This window comes from Schistocerca serialis, chromosome 12 (assembly GCF_023864345.2).
Source record: "Schistocerca serialis cubense isolate TAMUIC-IGC-003099 chromosome 12, iqSchSeri2.2, whole genome shotgun sequence".
Classification (NCBI taxonomy): domain Eukaryota; kingdom Metazoa; phylum Arthropoda; class Insecta; order Orthoptera; family Acrididae; genus Schistocerca; species Schistocerca serialis.
The window spans coordinates 1,168,041-1,192,302 of record NC_064649.1 but is presented as its reverse complement, the minus strand read 5'-3'; the positions used below and the strand labels follow the sequence as shown (position 1 = coordinate 1,192,302).

At 46.4% G+C, this 24,262-nt stretch overlaps 1 protein-coding gene across 6 annotated transcripts in view; it reads right to left on the bottom strand.

Annotated features, from left to right (window-relative positions):
- The window catches only part of LOC126428418 (programmed cell death 6-interacting protein), a 184,410-nt gene that overhangs the window by 138,639 nt on the left and 21,509 nt on the right, over positions 1–24,262 (bottom strand). For all 6 annotated transcript variants that reach the window (XM_050090342.1, XM_050090343.1, XM_050090345.1 and 3 more), the window contains exon 5: positions 13,651–13,775. In XM_050090342.1, the coding sequence (XP_049946299.1) occupies positions 13,651–13,775 (125 nt within the window). The remainder of the gene's footprint in view (positions 1–13,650; positions 13,776–24,262) is intronic.

Genomic DNA, 24,262 nt, shown 5'->3' with positions numbered 1-24,262 from the left:
AAATAACGTAGTATTCACCAGTTTGGAAATTTCAGTAGGAATTGCTACACATTCCACATGGGAGGAAGACCACAGCTGAAGGCAGGGATACGGGCAGCCACAAAACAAGAGCTGCAGCCGACAGGGCCGATTCCCTGAATTTAGGCGGCGTGACGTACGGTAAGTTTGAAAAACCTTACGTAGAGAAATATTGGTTACAGGAAATGAAAGAGGTGGTCACAGATAAACTGAAATGAGCAAATAAAGGACAGATGGAACAGTTTGCTGGTTGGCACTGTTGGAAAAGTCACTAGAATTAAACAGATACTAGGAAAAGCCAACGGGTGAGGAAACATAAATAAGACGGGCACTGGACTGTGTGTCGGCTCGATACGGAGGTGTGACATAAGGTTTCACGGCTGAAAAAGAAGAGTGAGGAAAACTGATTTTAACACGTGTAGAGAGCACGACGGGAAGGCCGCAATGAGAGTGGGAATAATGCGAGCCGAACTACCGAAACCACGAATACGGAGGCCGGTGGCCGGTACCTCGGTGATGCAGCTGACAGTTGCACGAAATTTAGAATGACAGATGACGAGAGGAAACAGGTGGCTCTGTGAGAAGGTTACAGCCAGACCGTGACAGATACGGCAACTCTTGCGATCACAAACGGGAGACAAAGCGAGGTTCAAAGAGCACAGGGACGACAAGTGCGGAAATTTTGTACGCGATCGGACGTGCCGGGTTGTACTGCGAGGAGAGGAAGAAATGCGTAGACCGCGACATGAAAACAGCAGAGAGAGGAATGAGAACCGTGGACGAGTGGATTAGTTTCAACTTGTGCACTAATACTACTACTGAGAGGCAAAACGTGCCATACCAAATTATAAAGAACTTACCACACACCATAGGAATGAAATATGACCACAGAAATAAAGAATTAATCAATGATGTGCGTAATGATGCAAAGCAGTTAGTGAATAGAATGAAATAAATGACAACACAGTGTTAAGGTAAATGACAAATCTACAGGAAATGTTACAGTTAATGAAGGAATTGTGACCAATTCAGAAAAGGAATACGAGTGAGGAGAATCAAAAGACGCCATTTTAAAAGTATCGAGTTCTTCTAATGCTGAGCTACTTAGCATGAGCAATCTTGCAATATTATTTAAAGTATTTGCAGCTGTACAGACAGAAGACGTACGGGTGTCACAATTAGAAAACAGAGTGGTAGATGCTGCTTTGAAAATGGCATTTGTCAAGCCAGGAGGTGTAATTACAGAAGAAAGACCAGGAACGAAGAAAAACGAGATAAACATTAGAACATTATCCGATGTTACACCCCCCCCCCCCCCCCCCCCACACACACACACACGCACGCACACGCGCGCGTAGACATACTACAGTAGATGTACGCAAACAATGTTGCATTGCACCTCCAGAACCAGACCTAACAGTTCTGAATTGAAGAATATATGTAACTGTTTGAAAGTAAATCTGTGTGTTATGAGAAAGACATATCAACTGGAAAAGCAAGAAAAAGACAAATTATACAAAGCAAATAACTGTTTAAAATACATGTGTTCTGTCAAAGAGAAGGAGTCAGAGCCTGCTCCAATTTTTTTTAAAAAAAAAAAAAAAGTTAGTACAAATAAGGGATTCCCTTGTATGGAGGAAGACACGGATGAAGAAAAGTGGCTGTAAAACTCACCAGTTTCGAATACACTCAGTTTTGAAAAATGTAGCAGAACGAATGTGAATAACGATGACGCGGACAAACTTCGAGTGTGCCTGCAAGCGAGGCATGGCGACAGAAGAAGAATCGATATAAATGGGAAGTGGACATGTTGGGAACGTGCAATACTTGCACGGAACTAGAGAAAGAAACGACAACTGTGCAAGATATTCAAAGCGAGGGACGAGTGAAGAAAATGACAACACTGTACAATTAGTCATAAACAGTTCATGCAGTGAAAAAGAAAAAGTAAAAGAAAACATCATTTCAACAAATTTGCCAATGTTTCCATACATAAAAAGCTGTTTATTAGTGTGAAATATTATATGCCAGATTAAGCAGCAGCAGTAATGCCCAAGTGAAGACAGTTTTTAAAATGTTGTGCTTTTATGACAGAATGAGTGATAGGAGCATTTTCGACAGAGCCATATTTGGACTACTGGTCAGCGTAGGTTAGAAATACAAGGTGTTTCAAAGAGGACCTAACAACTTTGAAAGTTAATGTAAATTAAATCACAGTACTTGCAGAGGCGATTGTAGTGTCAATTTGTAGGTAAACACATTAAGTATTGTTTCGTGCAGTTGACTAGTGCAGGAGCGCTAGCGGCAGTGTGTTAAAAATGGCTGCCTTCACTGGACCCAAGAGTACTAACTGTGTTTTTCGGTTTGAAGAATCGAAGTCTGTGGCAACGGTTCAGTGTAATTTCTGTACCAATGTTTTGTAGAAACAGGGTGTACAGCCCCTTTATTTCCGTGAGAGAACCATCAAGAGGACAGTGTACCCAGATACGTTACAACAATTTTTGATACCACAGATCGACGAGGATGACTGAGAACAAAATTTTTACCTCGTGAGAGACTGTGCACCACCACACCACCTGGCTGACGTCCGGGTGTTTCTCTGCGACCACTTTCCAGGTCAACGTATTGGCCGCGATGCGCCGACCACGTGGCCCCTACGTACGCCAGACGTGACACCGTTCGATTTTTTTTTTATGGGGATTCATCGAGGATATAGTGTTTGTACCTCCTGTGCTGGCTTCTCTACCTGAACTTAGAGCAAGAATTCCTGCAACCACTGAGCAAGTTTCACCTGCAATGCTACGGCGAGTTTGGGAAGAAATTGGATTCCGATGGGACGTGTGCAGGATAACCGGTGGAAGCCACGTACAACATCTTTAGTTTAAGGTAAAAAAACTTTCTGTGTTTTCCTACACAATATCACTATACCCAGCTCTATACCTTCTTTCAATAAATTTATACGAAATTTTGAAGTTGTAAAGTTCTTTGCGAAACACCCTACATACGGAGAACTCGTGGAAGTGCCAGTCGACACAGGTCATTCTGGTCAACTGTGCAAGTAGTGCCAGTCAAAGAAAGCTAATTAACGTGCCACACACGGATGTTTCGAGATTACGTGACGGCGTTTTTTCAAGTATTTCATGCAGTCGTCACTCGGGCAACACGGGTGACGCGTCTGTCGCACACGCGCGTGCAGTACAGCCTCCGCAGAGTTTGAGCGAACGAGTGGGACGACGTCGGGTGCACGAGAAGCGCGCTGGCGAGAAGCGTCGTATTCCCGGCCGACAACACTCGGCACTACCGAAAATGTCATCCCTGCAGCAGTATAATGTCTGCTCATCCGTTTGACGACAAAAGTCTACACGTAGGCAACTCATTGAACGCGTCGACAGAAGTGGGCAGGAAAGCCTCTGCACGACCGGTGGCACCCGAGCACACGCGACCGGCGACGAGCCGCCACGACGTCAGACGCCGCACGTCTGTAGCGAGTCCGGAGGGGGCGGGACTCCGCCCTCACCACACTGCACACGAGTTTTCCAGTACGACGAGAACTTCGGGTATTTGTGTGTGCAGTGAATGTAAGCACAGTAAAGTGTTTGAAGAAATGTGAGGTATCGGTAATGTAAGTGCGTATTTCGTCATTTATTTCCTAGTCTCCCTTATGGCAGAAAGTTTTATTAAAAATGGTTATCACGTCTAACTCCCTGTCATGTATTAAAGTCTCGTTTAGTAATGGGATTTCGGCGGAAAACGAATTTGTCTCTTACTGAAGCAGTCTATGAGCACTGACTGGTAATTTTAGCTTTAAAACAATACCTACGCTTGCAATATACGTACATTACGTCTTCAAAGAGTTAATCTCTGTTATTCACACATTTGCGCTTTCAAAAGGAAGCTTTGAAACAATTGTCTATTTACATTTGACATACTACACGTACAGAAAATACATGGCACAATTTACACTTTCGAATGATCCACACGGTTAAATGAAAGTAATTACACAAGAGAACACTTTTTATCATTTGCTCCATATATTATCCCATATTTACCGAATTTTTGTAGTACGTTGTATCTTTCTACGTGTTATCGGTATTTCTAATTTGTGTGACTTTTCTGTTAATAATTGCTTACCACTTTGATATCTACTGTAAACTTTTAGTGTGTGAGTGAGTTGGAGCACTGTCATGCTGAAAACTGTAGCAAAGTCAGACGGTTGATCGAATGTTTCGTGTTATTGTTTGCTTTTGATCTAGATGGGGTATTTGCAATTGTCATGGGATTTTGAGCTGTTATTCTGTCAAAATTGCATCTTGTGAAACAATTAAGGGTGGAGAAGTAAGATACCGTAATCAACGAATTACCTAGTAGAAGTCAGTAGCTGGTAAGCCTCAGCTTATAGGACTTTTTGCAGTCTCCCGCCTTTCTTCCGGCACTCGGGGCAGTGTCGGGTCATGACGGCAGTGTGAGTGAGTACAGAGCACCTGAGAGCAGTAGTCAGGCGCACTCAGTCAAGTGAACGTATAGTGAAAGAGCTGTGAATCACGAGTACGGGAAGTCGGATTACGAAGGGATTAACAGCGTACCGAGGGAAATATTTAGTTGGAATGCGAATACTCAATTATCAGTGGGTTTTTGCAGTCCGTGAACATTAATGAAATTTGTCAGTATCATCAAAGTGAATGCGTGTGATGTAGTTGTGTGTGTTTCCCTCTGTTTGAAGATGAATAAATTGAATTCTTCATTTGTGTGGCCATATTGTCCATAGTAGTTTTACAGTTCCTGAGGGTATTTTTGATCCGTCATCACAACTACAAGAAAATGTGAATTATTTTCTCTCACCAGTGCGGTTTGCTTTATTGAAATAAAGCATCATCAATGGCCCGTATTTTGATCTTAAAAACAAATCAAAGTATCTTCAATTACAGACCACTGATGCCTTTAGTTCAATAAAGCAGTCATGCCTGGTGGGAGAAAACGTGCATTTTCTTGTAGTTGAAATGACGGATCAAAAGGAAGTTAGAAAATTAATAAGTGAAGTTGGCCCTCAATTACTAAATACTCATAAAATTTATGACTGTAACAAAACAGAACAGTTTGTACTTAATTTTTGTATGTAACACACCACTGGAGATCTCTCAAATGTAATTAACTAATGCATAATCTATAAAATACATACCTTTTATTCCACGATTGATTTCATAGTAAATAATTACTGTCCTGCCCAGTGCAGTCACACTGTAGTTTAATTCCTTATGCGATTGTGGCTGAAATAGGCTTCTCTCCCCACAGTCCAATTGCTAGCCACCGTGAACTGCAGTCGGAAAGTATAAAATTACGGGTGGAGAGCTTACACCCTGGAGATGAAGACATTCCCTCAGAATAACAGATTCTCAGCAGAGCCAGCCACGACAGACTTTTTCTACTCAATATGAGAGATATACGAGGGCAGAATGGTAAGTCTGGTGAAAAGGCGAGAAAATATGTTTGTTTTGTAAACTACTCACCTTACTTCTCGACAGTCTCCTTTGAGGGACTCAGACTCGGTCCAGCGATCCTCCAGCATTTTCATCACGTCGGAAACATAGGTTCTGTCAAACTCTAAAATGCTGGTCGATTGCAAATACCACTTCCTTATATGATAAAAATTTGTCCCCAGCAAGACAAAATTTGAAGTTAGGGAACAGGAAGAATAGAGTGGACGAGGAGCAAATTCAAAACCCTATTTGTGCAATTTCGTCATTATTAACGCTGATGTGTGGGATGGTGCAACATCCTGATTAAAGAGCATTTCTTTTTGAGCTAACCTCAGTCTTTTTCAGACAACTTAAGTTTCAAACGATCCAACAATGATTCGTGATAAGAGTCCAGTTACGGTTCGGCCTTTCCAATTAATCTATGAGGATTCCCAAAACAACACTGGCCATTACCTTACCCGCTAACAAAATGGCATTTGCTTTCTTCAGTGCACTTTCACCATCCTTCATGCGTTGTTTTCACTGCCATTTTGACGTCGGTGTGTAATGATAGACCCATGTTTCATCAACAGTCACAAATTGACAGACACTGTCGAAATGTTGTGCAGGACGCACTTTTGGTAGACAGTGAGCAATCACTGCAGCCACCTCACACACAGCTTCTTCGTAGCCAATTCTCTATGCAGGATATTATGCACTCACACCATTGAGATGCCTCCAGTCTGGGCAATCTCGTGAATTTTTATTCGTCACTCTTTCGTTAACCAATCACAGATTTTGCGAACGGTTTCCTTTTTTTTTTTTTTGTGGTTTTAGGGCGCACAACTTCAATGGTCATTAGCGCCCTGACTACTCTAAGAATACACCGCGAGGCACAAGTTGACCACAACAACTAAAAGGGAAAACACGATAAAAGACAGACTGACAGGCATAGGATTAAAAAACAGCATCATCAAATGTCCTTAGCGAGGTTTGTCAAATTGATAAAACGAAGAACACGAGCAGCTGCTCGTGGGTCATCCGCTAAAATGGCATCGAAAGTATTTGGCAGGTTAAGATCGAGGCGCAGTGTGTTAAGATCTGGACAGGACATTAAAATGTGTCTAACCATCAGCAAGTGCCCACATGGGCAGAACGGCGCCGGCGCAGCCGTCAGCAGATGGCGATGGCTGAACCGGCAGTGTCCAATTCTTAACCGGGCTAAAACGACCTCCTCCCGCCGAGAAGGGCGTGAGGAGGACGTCCAAGCCACGGGAAGAGGTTTTAAGGCCCGAAGCTTGTTGTCGGTAAGTGCAGCCCAATCGGCATGCCACAGAGATAAGATGCGCCGACAAATCACCCTGCTAAAATCGGACGAAGGGACGCAACAAAAAGCTGTCCGAGGCTGGAGGACCGCAGCCTTGGCCGCGGCATCTGCAGCTTCGTTCCCAGGGATACCGACATGGCCAGGAACCCACATAAAGCTAACTGGAGAACCGACGTCCACCAGCTGCTGAAGAGAGCGTTGGATCTGGTGTACGAAAGGGTGAACCGGGTACGGATCACTGAGGCTCTGGATGGCGCTCAGGGAATCTGAGCAGATGACATAAGCAGAATGTCGGTGGCGGCAGATGTAAAGAACAGCCTGGTAGAGGGCAAAGAGCTCAGCTGTGAAGACAGAACAATGGTCATGGAGCCGGTATTTGAAACTTTGTGCCTCGACAATAAAGGAACACCCGACCCCGTCATTGGTCTTAGAGCCATCTGTATAAATGAAAATCATGTCGATGAACTTCGAACGAAGTTCCAAAAAACGGGAGTGGTAGACCGAACCGGGGGTGACCTCTTTTGGGAGCGAGCTGAGGTCAAGGTGAACGCGGACCTGAGCCTGGAGCCAAGGTGGCGCGCGGCTCTCGCCCACTCGAAAGGTTGTAGGGAATGAAAAATTAAGGTGTTGAAGGAGGCGACGAAAGCGAACTCCAGGGGGTAGCAGGGCAGAGACATACAACCCGTATTGACGGTCAAGAGAGTCGTCAAAAAAGGAACGATAAGACGGATGGTCGGGCATTGACAGTAGCCGACAGGCATACCGACAAAGCAGTATATCGCGCCGGTAGGTGAGTGGCAATTCGCCAGCGTCAGCATGAAGACTCTCTACGGGACTGGTATAAAATGCTCCGATCGCAAGTCGTAAACCCCGATGTTGTATGGAGTTGAGGCGGCGTAAGATGGATGGCCGTGCAGAGGAGTATACGAAGCTCCCATAATCCAGCTTGGAGCGGACGATCGACCGATATAGACGAAGTAGGACGGTTTGATCCGCTCCCCACGACAGACCACTGAGAACACGGAGGACATTTAAAGAACGGGTACAACGGGCGGCCAAATATGACACATGTGGAGACCAGCTAAGTTTCCTGTCAAATGTAAGGCCTAAAAATTTGGTTGTCTCCACGATTGGGAGAGCAATGGGACCGAGTCGTAAGGACGGTGGGAGAAACTCTTTGTAGCGCCAGAAGTTAATACAGACCGTCTTCTCGGCAGAAAAACGGAAGCCATTGGCGACACTCTAGGAGTAAAGACGGTCAAGAGAACGCTGAAGACAGCGCTCCAGGACACGTGTACACTGCGCGCTGCAATAGATGGTAAAATCGTCCACGAAAAGGGAGCCTGATACATCAGCTGGGAGGCAATCCATTATTGGACTGATCGCGATGGCGAAGAGAGCGACGCTCAAGACTGAGCCCTGTGGCACCCCATTCTCCTGGCGAAAGGTGTCGGACAGGACAGAACCCACACGTACCCTGAACTGTCGATCCATTAAAAAGGAACGAATAAAAAGAGGGAGGCGACCGCGAAGGCCCCATGTATGCATGGTGCGGAGAATGCCCGCCTTCCAACAGATGTCGTAAGCCTTCTCCAAATCAAAGAACACAGCCGCGGTCGGGCGCTTCCGCAAGAAGTTATTCATAATGAAGGTCGACAAGGTAACCAGATGGTCAACAGCAGAGCGGCGCCTACGAAATCCACATTGTACATTGGTAAGTAGGCGTCGAGACTCGAGCAGCCAAACCAATCGAGAGTTAACCATTCGCTCCATCACTTTACAGACACAGCTGGTAAGCGAGATAGGTCGATAACTGGAAGGCAAGTGCTTGTCCTTCCCCGGCTTAGGAATCGGGACAACAATAGACTCGCGCCAGCATGCGGGAACATGTCCCTCAATCCAGATGCGATTGTATGTACGAAGAAGAAAACCTTTACCCGCACGAGAAAGGTTCTTCAGCATCTGAATGTGAATAGAATCTGGCCCTGGAGCAGAGGACCGTGATCGGCCAAGTGCGTTTTCGAGTTCCCGCATGGTGAATGGGGCATTATAACTTTCACAATTCGAGGAGCGGAAGTTAGGTGGCCTAGCCTCCTCTGCCTGTTTGCGGGGGAGGAAGGCAGGGTGGTAATGAGCGGAGCTCGAAACCTCTGCGAAAAAGCGGCCGAAGGCATTGGAGACAGCCTCAGGGGCTACAAGGACGTCATTCGCGACCTTCAAGCCAGAAACTGGTGAGTGGACCTTAGTGCCAGATAGCCGGCGCAGGCTACCCCAGACAACAGAAGAAGGAGTAAAACTGTTGAAGGTGCTTGTGAAAGCAGCCCAGCTGGCTTTCTTTGATAATGCGACGACACTGAGCACGTAATCGTTTATAATTGATACAATTCGCCACTGTAGGGTGGCGTTTAAATGTGCGTAAAGCACGTCGACGAGCACGTAAAGCGTCTCTACATGCCGCGGTCCACCAGGGGACCGGTACGCGACGTGGAGAAGAAGGAGGGTGAGGGATGGAATATTCAGCAGCAGCGAGAATGACTTCCGTGAGGTGCGCGACCTGACGATCGCAGCTTGTAAAGGTTTGATCCTGAAAGGTCGCCCTGGAAGAGAAGAGCCCCCAGTCTGCCTTGGAGATGGTCCAATTAGAGAAGCACGGAGAGGGGGTATGCTGCAGGAGATGGATAACACACGGGAAGTGGTCGCTCGAATATGTATCAGAAAGTGCATACTACTCAAACCGGCGTGCAAGTTGGGGAGTACATATAGAGAGGTCTAAATGGGAATAGGTGTGAGATGTGTCCGAAAGAAAAGTAGGGGCGCCAGTATTGAGGCAGACAAGATCGAGCTGGTTGAAAAGGTCTGCTAACAAGGAGCCCCTCGGGCAGGATGCTGGAGAGCCCCAAAGGGGATGGTGGGCATTGAAGTCTCCAGTTAACAAAAATGGTGCAGGTAGCTGAGCAATAAGTTGCATCACGTCTGCCCTGGTAACGGCAGATGACGATGGAGTGTAAACGGTACAAAAGGAAAACGTAAAAGTGGGGAGAGTAATGCGGATGGCAACTGCCTGCAGGCCGGTGTGCAATGTGATGGGATCGTAGTAAATATCATCCCGGACCAGCAACATAACCCCTCCATGAGCTGGGATACATACCACAGGGGGTAGGTCAAAACGCACAGAGGTGTAGTGTGCCAAGGCAATTTGATCGCATGGGCGTAGCTTCGTTTCCTGGAGGGCTACGACGAGCGGACGGTGCAAGCGGAGCAGCAACTTCAAGTCCTCTCGGTTGGAGCGAATGCTGCGAATATTCCAGTGAATAAGTGCCATCGTAAGAAAAGGAAGATGAGAGAAGTGGTCACCTCGAAGGCCGCTTAGGGCCTGGCTTCGAGCGAGCACTGCCGCCGCTATCAGTAGGCGGACAGTCATCGTCCATGTGGTCTATAGGGTCATCGGCCATCTCGGGAGGATGGCCGGGAGGGGGAGCTTCCTCCGCCAGTGAACGGCCAGATGTACGGCTACCAGCGGTGCGGCCAGGCGAAACAGATGACGGCCTGGGGCGGCAACCGCTGGGTGGCGCAGGAGAAGAAATGCGCCGTGGCGGGGAAGGAGAACTGTGCTTCCTATGAGCCTTTTTGGAAGGACGTGTAGTGGAAGTACCGGTCGAAGGCTGGGAGGTCGAGGTACGGAAGAAGTCTGCACGGGATGGTTCCTTCTTGAAGGCCCGTGCATCTGACTTCGATGTCTTCGTCTTAGCAGAAGCTGAGGAAGGTGCTCGTGTCTGTGGGGTGATGGGAGGAAGAGGAGACGTCGACCGCGCGATCTTAGCACTGGCCGAACGGACGACCGTGGTGCTGAAGGTCAGATCGCATGTCTGGGTTGCTACCTCCCGGGTAGTCCGAGGAGAGGCGAGGACAGTACTGTATTTCCCCGCTGGGAGCAGCGTGGGCTTCCTACTAGCCAATAGCTTGCGAGCAGCCGAGGTGGACACTTTCTCTTTGACCCGAATTTCTTGGATACAGCGTTCTTCCTTATAGACAGGACAGTCGCGGGAGGATGCGGCATGGTCACCCTGACAGTTCACACAACGAGGAGACGGAGGTGGACAGTCACCCTCATGGGCATCCCTGCCACAAGTGACACATTTAGCCGCAGTGGAACAAGACTGTCTAGTGTGATTGAAATGCTGACACTGGTAGCAGCGCGTAGGTGTCGGGACATAGGGGCGAACAGAAATAACCTCGTAGCCCGCCTTGATGCGCGATGGCAGCTTAACACTATCGAAGGTCAAGAAAATTGTCCGGGTCGGTACAAGGTCATTGTTGACCTTTTTCATGACCCTATGGACAGCCGTCACGCCCTGCTCAGCGAGGAATGATTGAAGCTCCTCATCAGTCAATCCGTCGAGGGAGCTAGTATAGACTACACCACGAGACGAGTTCAAAGTTCGGTGGGCCTCCACCCGGACAGGGAACGTGTACAGGAGGGTGGCCTGAAGCAGTTTTTGTGCCTGAAAGGCACTCTCAGTTTCTAGTAATAAGGTGCCGTTTCGCAACCTGGTACAAGATTTGACAGATCCGGCTATGGCATCTACGCCCTTCTGAATAACGAAAGGGTTGACAGAGGAAAAATCCTTTCCGTCCTCAGATCGAGAAACTACGAGGAACTGTGGGGCAGGCGGTAGTACTTTTGTCACTGTTGGCTGGTCACGTTTCCGTTTTTGAGTCGAAGTCGAAAGAGATGGAGTAGAATCCATTGCGGAGGAATCCCCCATGATTGCCAGCGTCTCCGATGGCGCGCTCCTTCTTTGTGGGGACCCTCTCAGAGGGCACTCCCGCCTTAGGTGAATGTTTACACCTCAGGTCACACCTCCCGAGAAACAGACGGAGGGACCAATCGGCATGGTCAGAAGGTATCAGCTCAGGCAATCACCCCTCCCCGGGCCTGGCCTTTACCAGGGGGTACGCGCGTGCCTTACATGTCTACCCAGGGCGGGGAATTACGCGTTACCCCGTCACCGGCTACGCGTGCGAACGCGTGGGTCGGCCTTCAGGCACGCACAGGGAGGAAGGAAGAGAGGAAAAAGAAGAGAGAGAGGGAGAAAGAGGACAGACTGTCTCAAACGCCGAGGCGGAGACCAGAGAAGGCAAGGAGAAGAAGGTAATGAGAAGGCAAGGAGAAGAAGGTAATGAGAAGGCAAGGAGAAAAAGGCAAGGAGAAGGCAAGGAGAAGAAGGTAATGAGAAGGCAAGGAGAAAAAGGCAATGAGAAGGCAAGGAAAAAAAGACAATGAGAAGGCAAGGAGAAAAAGGCAATGAGAAGGCAAGGAGAAAAAGGCAATGAGAAGGCAAGGAGAAAAAGGCAATGAGAAGGCAAGGAGAAAAAGGCAATGAGAAGGCAAGGAGAAAAGGGCAATGAGAAGGCAAGGAGAAAAAGGCAATGAGAAGGCAAGGAGAAAAAGGCAATGAGAAGGCAAGGAGAAAAAGGCAATGAGAAGGCAAGGAGAAGTCAAGGGAAAGAGTAAGGAAGACAGTGAGGTCGAGAAGAGCAAGGAAAGGAACCAACAAAAGGAAGGAAGAAACGAGAAGTGAAAAACCAAAAAGACCACGATTATAGGTCGTGGAACCGTCCGTCTCCGGACGCAGGCGCTAACTACCCCCGTGAGGGGGATGGACTCCTTTTAGTCGCCTCTTACGACAGGCAGGAATACCGCGGGCCTATTCTAACCCCCGGACCCACAGGGGAGGTTTCCTTTGTGGTGACCTCAACCGGATGGCCGGAACGGGCTTTGTCTTCAGTGCCTGTCTGACCACATTTAAATTCATTAATCCAAAATTAAATAGTATTCAATGATGGTGCAGAGTCTGCCTGAACTTCAAGCAATTCTATTTCAATTTGTGTGGCAGTCTAACCCGTCAAATGAAAATATTAAATAACAGCACAAAGCTCCGTTTTCTCCATTTTACACCGCAGTCGACACATCGACCGATTCGCACGGCCGTCGACAACGAGCCGTACACCGTACGTCGTCCAAATTCTTTACACAATGCTCTGAACAATCCAGCTTATCGACTGCGAAGGTGCGACATAAACGTTACATTCTTTATGCAATGCTCGGAACATTCCAGCTTATCGACTGCGAAGGTGCGACATAAACGTTACATTCTTTTACGGGAACTTACTAGACTTACCAAACTGTCCTCGTACGAGAAACGTTACACAACCTCAGAACTCAAAAAGAACATAGTAATTCCTATTCCGAGAAAGGCAGGTTCTGGCAAGTGCAAATACTGCCAAACTACCAGTTTCATTTTAATAAATCACAGCTTTAAAATTATTTAGAGAAAAATGGAAAAACTAGAGGAAGTTGACCTCGTGAGCCAATACTGACCTACACATCTTTGAAGAGAGTTTAATGAAACACAAACCAAGATTTTAAAAAATGCTTGTGACTACACTGACTGGACCACACTCTTCGAAATCTAAAAAGAAGATGTGCTTACAGAGAGGAAAACAGTATCTACGACTCTCACAGAAACTCGACAGCAGTCGTAAGAATCCGAGGACACTAAAGGGAAGCGGCTGTCGAAATGGGTCGCAGTCTAGCTCCGACGTCATTCCGTCCGTACGACGAGCGGGGAGTCGACGAAACGAAGCAGAAATTTGGGAACAGATTTAAAGTTCACAGAGAAGAAATAAAATCTTCGAGGTTTGCCGACACCGTAATTTTGTCAGCGGCGGCAAAGAACTCCGAAGAGCAGTCGAACGAAACAGACCGTGTCTCAAATCGACAAACTGACCGGAGTCAAATAAAATCGGGCAATGCCGAGGGAATTAGCTTCGATAAGGTGCGAGACCCACCGTCGGCAGCCAGTCGCGGTCCCACAGGGCGTGCAGCAGCTCCTTCTGGAAGAGCTTCATCACCTCGGCGTACAGCTCCTCGCACTGCGCACTCAGCTTCGCCACCACCGCGTCCTTCATGCGATCTGCAACAGCGACGTCAAAAGTCCTCCACCTCTTCCGACAAGACGAAACCCTGCAAATGCGACAGTCTCTGTATTTTGTCGAGACAGAAAGAGGGGGTGGGGGGGGGGGGGGGTCGAAGGAGGAGGAAGAGAGAGAAAACTGGTTACTCGGGACAGTAACGGGCATTACCGGTAGGGAATCGTGTCGATTACCTTTTAAAGAAATGAACATCCGATACCGTCACTCTCCGTTCGGACAATACGCAGAGATGTTCGTGCCCGCGACACCAGAAATAGAATACACTGGACCGAGTATATACCGAAACAGCTTTAAATTGAGTGTTTTGTACCACATAAATTAACATGTAACAAGTCAGGACACTGTTGGCAGAAGAAAAAAAAGTACGTCACATTTAAGAATTCAAAATCTACAAGATTGACACCGTTTTAGGGAGAAGTGATCCCTGGCATTCCTTGAGGAAGTGTTCTGTCATTTACCGTCTAGTAAAGTCATCAGAAGTTTAAAACAAATTGCAAAATGATTTAGACAAGCTATCTGTGCGGTGTGAAAAGTCGCAATCGACAATAAACAATAAAAAGTGTGCAGTCACTCACAAGAGTACTAAAAAGAACATCAAATTTTGGTTACACGATAAATAGTAAAAATTTAACGGTTGTCAACTCGATTAAACATCTACACATTACAATTACAAACAACTTCTATTTGAACTGTCACAGAAAATGCTGTGGGGAAGGTGAACCAAACCGTGTTTTATTGCCAGAATATTTAGAACGTATAACAGGGTCTACTGAAGAGATTGGCTTGTCTATCCTCTTCTGGAGTACTGCAGTGTGGTGTGCAACCCATTCCAGACAGGACCGACTGAGGACATCGAAAGAGTTCAAAGAAGAGCAGCTAGTTTTGTTTCATTACAAAATACTACACAGAGTGTCACAAATACAACATGCATGTCTGGGTGGCAATCACTGCAACAAAGGTTACCTTTATTGCATCTAGACATTTTCACCAAATTTCGATCGCCAATTCCCCCTCCGAATGTGAAAAATTTGTCAGCTCCCACCTACGTAGGGAGGAATGACGGTCACAATAAAATAAGAGAAATCAGAGTTCACACAGAAAGACTGAGGTATCTTTTCCCTCGAGTGCTATTCAAAAATGGAACGACCGAGAAACAGCCGAAATGGTTCGACAGGTCCTCTGTCGAGCACTTGCGTGTGAATTGCAGGTTAGTTGTGTAGATATAGACAAAATATATTGGCAGAAATCTGAAAACAGATAACCTCATTCTTTGAGAGAAATCTGAAATGCACTTGCAAAGATTCTGTATTGCCAAATATCTGTACAAAGTATAAAAAGTAGATATACTTGTGTGCACAATGTGGAATTAAATACTCTAATGTCACCTGTGTTTAGAAGTAAACATGAACTGGCCATTCCAAACTTTAACTGTAAACCAAATGATACCTAACCTGACACACACTGACTTATGAAAAATGAAGACACTATTAATGTTCCCCTAACAGGCATAAACAGTGGGTGATCTGGAAGGGATACAAAGACATCAGGGGTTTAAACAAATTTCAATTTTTTCTAATTCCGAATATATCATATCTTCATTTATCTAGACTGTCAAATTTCTATCATTTTTTAAAGAAAAAATTGCTATTAAGTTCCTAGGCTTTCACGACCAGAGTCATATTCGACAAAATAATTTTGGGTATCAGGCCACATTATCCTAAAATACTACAGCAACTAAGTCGCCGAGATTTCCACCGACTCCCTGTGATCCTCTTCAAGGTGTTAACCGCTGGGCACTGGTGAATGTTGACATCCGCACGTTAACTATTTCAGTTATACAGCTGATATTCTATTTCTTACCAATCACCTATTCTATTTCCCACCAATCACCTACTGGAGTTGTCACCCAATCAGCCACCAGAGTAGCACAGGCAATAGCCTACCATACGGCACAGATATTTATCTCAAAATTGTCCAATGACTCCCAGATATATGATGTCGGTAGCGACCATATACCTGAAATAGACAATATGTAGGGAAAGACATTCACCAGTATTCTGCAGTTAACTGCCCCGAAGAGGACCGCAGCGAGTCAGTCGAAATGTCGGCAATTTAGTTGCTTTAGTGTTTTATAATGACGTGGCCCGATACCCAAAATTATTCTATTAAAAAAAATTGCCAGTTTGTGCAATGACACTTCCATTCAGTGTCTCGTCAAAATAGACGGGGAAAAAAGCGACACTCTTTTGAGACGCCCGACGTGCGGCCACGAGTAAATGGAGCCCCACCTTAAAATGAGGAGGAGAACAGTGCCACTAGACGTAGAGGCTGAGAAATCACTGTCAAGATGCGTGGAGTTGCAGGACCAACTCCACCGTGTAGAGATGTTCCCACGTCGAAAGGCACGAATTATTTGTCAACTTGCAACAGTGTCTGCACAGAGGTTGACATCAAGCTAACCTTTGACACAGTTATCGGGTTGGAAGAGTTCTAGAAACGAAAATTTTAATGTGCAGCTCCAGGACGTGGTAAGTGAGTTACGTATGTACATTTTCAATGTAAAATATTTTTCATAATGTTACAGAGTTCAGAAAGGCATCCATTTAGCCAGGCTCCAACAGAGGGAAAAAGAATACTTTCGGCCAGGCCAGAACCACGTCTAGGGCAGCACAGCTTGAGGCTGTGCTGCAGACCACAGAGAGGAAAAACAGGTGTTGGCGTGAATGTGCATTAGAATGGATTCCACACACAAGTGGATGGAAGGAAATAATCTGTGCACGTACTAAGCAGGATCAAACAGCATCCGCTTCAGAATTTGACATCTCTTCTATACTCATTGTTGTGTATTTGTACAGGGCGGTAGCAAAGGAATGCCTTTGTCTGGTCCTGTGGCCAAAAAAAAAAGGAATTGTGTTCTGGACACAAGAAGTCAAAGATTTGCTATCAACGTTTAAAAAAAAAAAAAAAAAAAAAGTTACAGCTGAATTTTATTGTTTTTCTTACAAAACTGTAGTACTCGCAGACAAGACTGCCACGATAAATTTTAACTGGAAACCTCGTTAATTTTATAGGTCTCCACAACAATACCTGTGATAAATTCTGGAGCGTATATATGAGCGTGACTCAAAGTAAATTACACTAAATAATCTGAAGAGGAGGGGGGGAGGTAAACATTAAAGAAAAAAATACCATTCCACAGATACAGTACTATTTTTGAACGAAATTACGTAATCCTTGCAGGAGCTTCTTTGATTGTTTTAGGCTCCCTTCTTTTAGTCCAGAGTCATTACAGTGCTGTTAACAACTGCACTGTTTAGTCACATTTAGTTTCTACAGCTTATGACAGTTTCAGTTGATCTGTAATGTTCACTATCAGAAAATAAGACAAATATGGCTTCACTTAGATTTTTCCCCACTGTCTAGCACGTAGATAGCAGTTACGAAGTCAAGTGTAAAGGGCTAAGTTCACATCTAAAATAAAGCAACAAATTAGAACTTCCTGTCAGTTCAAAAGAAAACAATGCGTATCACATTAGTTACTTCTACAAATTATCTGATTACCTAGATTTAAGAACTGAAAATTCCTGTAGACTGCACAGTAGTGTTCAGTGTGCGGCTGCGTGACTGTCAGTAATTCATTCCAAACAGGACTCCCGTTCCAGATATAGGTAAGTGTTTTTTTAAATAAAATCTTCTGCCGTGTCAGTTCGAATAAAATTCTCTATCTCGTGACGGCTCTCCCCGCCACTGTCACAGGGGAGTAAAATCCACCGACTGCCGAGGCTGGCACAGACATCCACTTATACAGGCACGATTGCGGCCTCTGGCACCAATCAGAGGGGGCCGAAAACAACGAGTGCACGAAAGGTATGTCGGGCAGCTGACAGCAGCTCCGGCCTGCCACGGGACCGAATGACGTCAGGTGGTGCCACCTCCGAAGCTGCCTCTCCCACCCACACGTGTCAAGCGTACGACGTCGCTTCCTTTCGACAACCGAGGCCCGCCCCCTACACCGTACTGAAGTTTTACTGCTCGTGTCTGTTAAAATTGTTGCCGTCAATTCCGAACTCGGCTGCCTCCTTTATAACGGAATCCCAATATACCGACGCACAAACCACGACTCTAGTGTTTTCAAACTGTACTTCGTGTCCTTTTACCGGGCAGTCCTCGGCTACGGCCGACCCGTCGAGCTCCCACAGTATAATAAGCCGGCCGTGCGAGGTACACTCTGCTAATTTGTAAACTGTCCGACTCTTACAGATGCTGCCACATTCGTGAAGGACACCGAACGTACCGGGTACACGAAGAACTGTGTCGTCTGTAACGGGGTGTAGCATTTCTCGTATCCTGGGAGCGGGCGAGACCACCGACCTCGGTACGTGTCTCCGCAGCACACGTCCCGACTCGCTGCTCGTTGCCCCACACTACGACAGGAAAGGAGCCGGCTCGGCCTCTCCTGCGACTGACGAGAAGTCCTCCACCCGTGGCACCCAAAAGCGTTTGCGACGTGTCTCTCACTGTAACGATTCTCTCGGAACACGTGTCTCCAGTGCTGCAATTCGGAGTGCACGTGGTCACCGTCAGAAGTAAGTTTTGTTCCGAGTACTAATGTGTCGAGGACCTCTTTCACGTATACGGGGCAGTGAAAACTATCTGTGTTCGAGTATCCTTCCTTCAGTGCGCATCAGTTTGCTGTACACTCAATGACTTCCACAAAACTAAAATATCCGAGAACCGTAGCTTGCAATCCTTCTCCATCTCAATGGACTTGTAAACTTTCTTTGAAAATGATAAATAAGAACTGTCCCCCCCCCCCCCCCCCCACACACACACACAAAACAGTTGAAGTGTTGTTGTTGTTGTTGTTGTTGTTGCTGCTGCTGCTGCTGCTGCTGCTGCTGCTGCTGCTGCTGGTGGTTTTAAATACATCATTTTCCCAATCTCTCAGCGAATTTTCAGAGAACACAGTAGCGAAAAAGTGAAAGTCTTGAAAATGGTGAGGAGTTATAGAAATTACGCACTACATTTAACACCGTACGAAGGTACACATTCCCAGGTTGACTGTGCCTGTCAGCAACGACAAATCCGACACGGTCCGTAAATCCACACAGAACAGACAAACCACAGAATGAGCTTCCACCTCTTTTGTCATCAGTCTTCTGACTGATGCAGCACACTAGCACTTATAGCCAACACTGTCAACTATTTGTTGGATACATTCCAATACCTGTGTTCCTTTCTAAAGCTCCTTCTAGTACCATGGAAGTTATTTTCTAGCCTTTTACACCGTGTCCTGTCATCCTGTCCCTTCTTGTCATCAGTGTTTTCCACACGTTTCTCCTCTCTCATATTCTGCACAGAACACTAACATCCGACCTCACATCCACAGAAAGAACTGGAATCCACCACCTAAAAGCTCATCCTAACTTCATAATCCTACCTGCCAACAAAGGCTCCAGTACAGTAGTTTGGAATTGCACCAATTATCTGGGGGCAGGACTGCCAGCTGTCAGATACTTTCACAGACAAACACTGCCACGACAACATCATTCCAGAAATCCAGCCAGATTTCCGGTACCTCTTAAAATCCCTAGGTCCGTCCCAGAACTTCTCCCCCGAGTATCTCTCCCTTCACACCCGACCCCTCCTACCTCCTACGCATTCCCCGATGTTCACAAATCTCACCACCTGGGACACCCCGTCGTGGCTCCTTACTGCACGCCACAAAGAGAATCTCTGCCCTCGTGAATCGACACTTTAAGCCTAAAATGCGTAATCCAGCCTCCTACACAAAAGACACCATTTCCTCCACACACACTCTACAGTTCCTGTTAATTTACCACACAGTGCCCCACTTATTACTGTCGACGCCATTTCTTCTCCCTCGACACCCCGACACCCACGACATTGCCGTTATTGGACGGTGCCTCTCCCAGTGCCCGAATGACTCCTTACTGGTCACCGTGATCAACTATTTCCTCACCCACAATTACTTCTCCTTTGTATGCATTACCTACAAACAAATCCATTTTACAGCAACGGACACCTGCGTGGCACTATTCTACCCTGCACTAAAACATTCGTCGGCCATCCAGTGGGGTCCTACACCGCTCACCCGGTCCGAAGTCACCGACATCATCCCCGTGATGTGGGCCGAGAGTGAGGACAACATATTTACATTCATTCAGAACCTCAAGACCTTCTACCTGACGCACTTCACCCAGTCGCCCTCAACCCGACGAGCCACTTTCCTCGGCATTAACCTCCGTCTCGAGGACGGCTACATCGGTACCTCCGTTCGCACCGACCTCCTCTTCGACAGCTGCCACTCGTTCCACAGCAGAAAGTCCCTTCCACACAGCTCAGTCATCCGCAGACGTCTCACCTGTAGTGACGAGCAGTCACACTGGATACGCCGAAGGTCGCACCGAGATCCAAATTACTCTGCCAGCGTCGTCCGGTAGGAGATCTCCCGTGTCAAGTCTCGCCAGTCAACTACCGTCCCCTACACGCCCACAGGTCGGCCACGGCGAAGTACTCTCTCGACTCGGTACTACCCAGAACCGGAGCAACCGAGTCACATTCTCCCTTAAGAGTTTCGAATACCTCTCGTCGTGCCACGAAATGAAAAATATCTCCCGACCACTCTCACAGTGGTCTCCTGCCACCCACTCTACCTACGCAATATCCTCGTCTGTTCCTACTTCACCCTTATACCCACCTCTCGCCTCACGGCTCGTATCACTGCACTAGACCTATATGCGAGACCGACCAGTCCCAAACGTCCTCCCACAATCGTCTACTCAATTCCAGTCACTGATACCCCATCAAAGGTAGGGCAACTACGAAAGCAGCCACACAATCCTCCAACTTAGCTGCAACCACTGTGCCGCATTCTACGTGGGCACGACAACTCGCGAGCCACCCGTCGTACGAACGGCCACCGTCAATCTGAAGCCGAGAGGCAGCCGGTCCACCCAGTTCCCGAACATCCCGTTCGACACGATCTGCTGCACTCCGACAACTGCTTCACAGACTGTGCCACTCGGATTCTTCCCACCGAGACAAGTTTTTCTGAATTGCGTAGGTGGGGGCTCACCCTACAGAACGTCACACATTCTGGAAACCGCCCAGTGGCCTCAACCTTCGGTAGCCCCCGACCTATACCTGCCTGCCCCCGATACCAGTACCACGTTCCGACCAGCCGGCTCATTTCACAGTCAAAATCCCAAGACGGTCGGAAGCCCCTGCCCATAATGCTCCCAGAATTTTCAACTGCGGAGAGACCCGACAATCTCGCCGACCGAGATAGGGTTCGGCAAGGGCGAAGACCTGCAGTAGAAACTTTCGCCATTTTCAGACGTGCTCCATCTCGCTCAAATTTACGCCCAGGACGACTTGCCGCGAAGGGTGACAAAACGGGGCACAGAATATCACCGACGTACCACTGTGCCACAAAGGATGTCACAGATGACGACCGACGGGGTTCCGTTACGAAAAGAAATTACGACACCAGACCGTCACTCTCGGCTGTCGGGCCGTACGGGGACAGCCGGGTCCGTATCCCGACGCCGTCTGCTCCAGACACGTCACCAGCCCGAAAGCTAACTGACCGGAGTAGAATTGTCTTCGGTGACGATTCTCGCCTCAAACTGAGCTGCGACGACCAGAGGAGACGCCACGGGCAGCGGTGGGATACCGACTGGCCTCACAACTGGGGTGCCACTTCTCTTCTCAGCAGGACCCCATCGGTTGTCATCTGTTACACCCTTACAGCACAGTGGTGCACTGACAATATTCTACGATCAATTTTGTCGCCCTTCTCGGCGAGCCATCCCGGGCTCACATTTCGGCAAGATAACACCCGCACACGTACGGCGACGGCTCCTACCGCACGTCTCCGCACTCGCCGAACCCTACTCCGGCCGCCGAGGTCGCCGTATCTCTCCCCGATCGAGAATGTTTGGAGTATTACGGCCCTCCGAGCGTCGTGGGATTTTGACGGCCTAATGCACCGATCGGAGATAATTTGGTACGGTATCCCTACAGAGGCCACCCGACAACTAAACCGATCGACGTTGAGCCGAATAACCACTCGCGTAACCGCCGGAGGGGGCCGACGCGTCATCGAGCTACTCAATTTGTGACACGTATTCTGTCGAATAAATCTTACATTTTTTGTGAAAGTGTAATAATTTGTTGTCTGTACATGTACATCACATCTACTGGTCTACATTCCATTTGGATAATTCTTCCCGAGACTTCCTATTTAATATCGTAAACGAATACTGTTCTAAGTACTTATCTCTAGCACGATTTGAAGAAGCAGTCCTCAAATAAACACAGTCACAGTTGAGAGAGAAAGTGACCAGCTTAAAGTTTAGCATTAACCGACAGAAACATTAGAATCCCCACTAATCGAACATCTGATCTCGCACTCTATTACGATTCTCAAATTAATTTGATGACACATTCTCAAATTTTTGGACAAATACTTTCCAATTGGCACGTTTTGCCGAATTGCAATGTTATCGATGTTATACTTAGCTATTTACTAAGCACTGATGTAAACAATTATTTTTACATTAAGACATTCGATATATTTTATTAATGTTATTAAAATTGTAGGCATCTGTGGCACATTAGATGTGATGACATGTAATATCTGCAGTGGACAGAGTAAGAAACTGTGCCCCTCCTCCCGGAACTGCACCCTGAATCCACTCGTGCTGCGAAGAAGTAGGTTCTGGAACTGTGTCATTAGCATTGCAGCTCACCCTACATATCAGTAACCTGGTAAAGGAGTTTAGCAGTCGACTCAATGAAGCAAAATTATGGGAGGAAATTTGTGTTGTCACAAATTTTTGTACGGTGGTAAGAGGGAGTGTCAAGAACAACATCCTAAAAATTTCCATCAGTGGGGTGAGAGTTTGGAGGAGAGTTTAATGACGACTTTTGTTTTTCTCGAAGAAAACCACGACTAATGGCAAAGATTCTCCTTATTACAAAAATAATCTGCATTAAATTTCCACAAAAAAGGCCCTAGTAATTTTTTCTTAAGGACTAATAGTTAACAGATTGGAGGAGGATAAAGAAAAGAAAAACAGATAATTAAAAATACTGTTTAATGGTTATAAAATTAATGTTAACAATTAAATGAAGAGAGTTATGATCAAATATTAAATCCCGAGGGCATGCAGCTTTACTGTACAGTTAAATGATTATGGCGTCCTCTTGGGTAAAATATTCCAAAGGTAAAATAGTCCCCCATTCGGATCTCCGGGCAGGGACTACTCAAGAGGACGTCGTTATCAGGAGAAACAAAACTGGCGTTCTACGGATCGGAGCGTGGCATGTCAGATCCCTTAATCGGGCTGGTAGGTCAGAAAATTTAAAAAGGGAAATGGATAGGTTAAAGTTAGATATAGTGGGAATTAGTGAACTTCCGTGGCAGGAAAAACAAGACTTTTTGTCAGGCGAATACAGGGTTATAAATACAAAATCAAATAGGGGTAATGCAAGAGTAGGTTTAATAATGAATAGGAAAATAGGAATGCGGGTAAGCTACTACAAACAGCATAGTGAACGCATTATTGTGGCCAAGATAGATACGAAGCCCACACCTACTACAGTAGTACAAGTTTATATGCCAACTAGCTCTGCAGATGACGAAGAGATTGAAGAAATGTATGATGAAATAAAAGAAATTATTCAGATAGTGAAGGGCGACAAAAATTTAATAGTCATGGGTGACGAATTCAGCAGTAGGAAAAGGGAGAGAAGGAAACGTAGTAGGTGAATATGGATTGGGGCTAAGAAATGAAAGAGGAAGCCGCCTGGTAGAATTTTGCACAGAGCACAGCTTAATCATAGCTAACACTTGGTTCAAGAATCATAAAAGAAGGTTGTATACATGGAAGACCCCTGGAGATACTAAAAGGTATCAGATAAATTATATAATGGTAAGACAGAGATTTAGGAACCAGGTTTTAAATTGTAAGACATTTCAAGGGGCAGATGTGGACTCTGACCACAATCTATTGGTTATGAATTGTAGATTAAAACTGAAGGAACTGCAAAAAGCTGGGAATTTAAGGAGATGGGACCTGGATAAACTGACTAAACCAGAGGTTGTACAGAGTTTCAGGGAGAGCATAAGGGAACAATTGACAGGAATGGGGGAAAGAAATACAGTAGAAGAAGAATGGGTGGCTTTGAGGGACGAAGTAGTGAAGACAGTAGAGGATCAAGTAGGTAAAAAGATGAGGGCTAGTAGAAATCCTTGGGTGACAGAAGAAATAATGAATTTAATTGATGAAAGGAGGAAATATAAAAACGCAGTAAATGAAGCAGGCAAAAAGGAATACAAACGTCTCAAAAATGAGGTCAACAGGAAGTCCAAAATGTCTAAGCACGGATGACTAGAGGACAAATGTAAGGATGTAGAGGCTTATCTCACTAGGGGTAA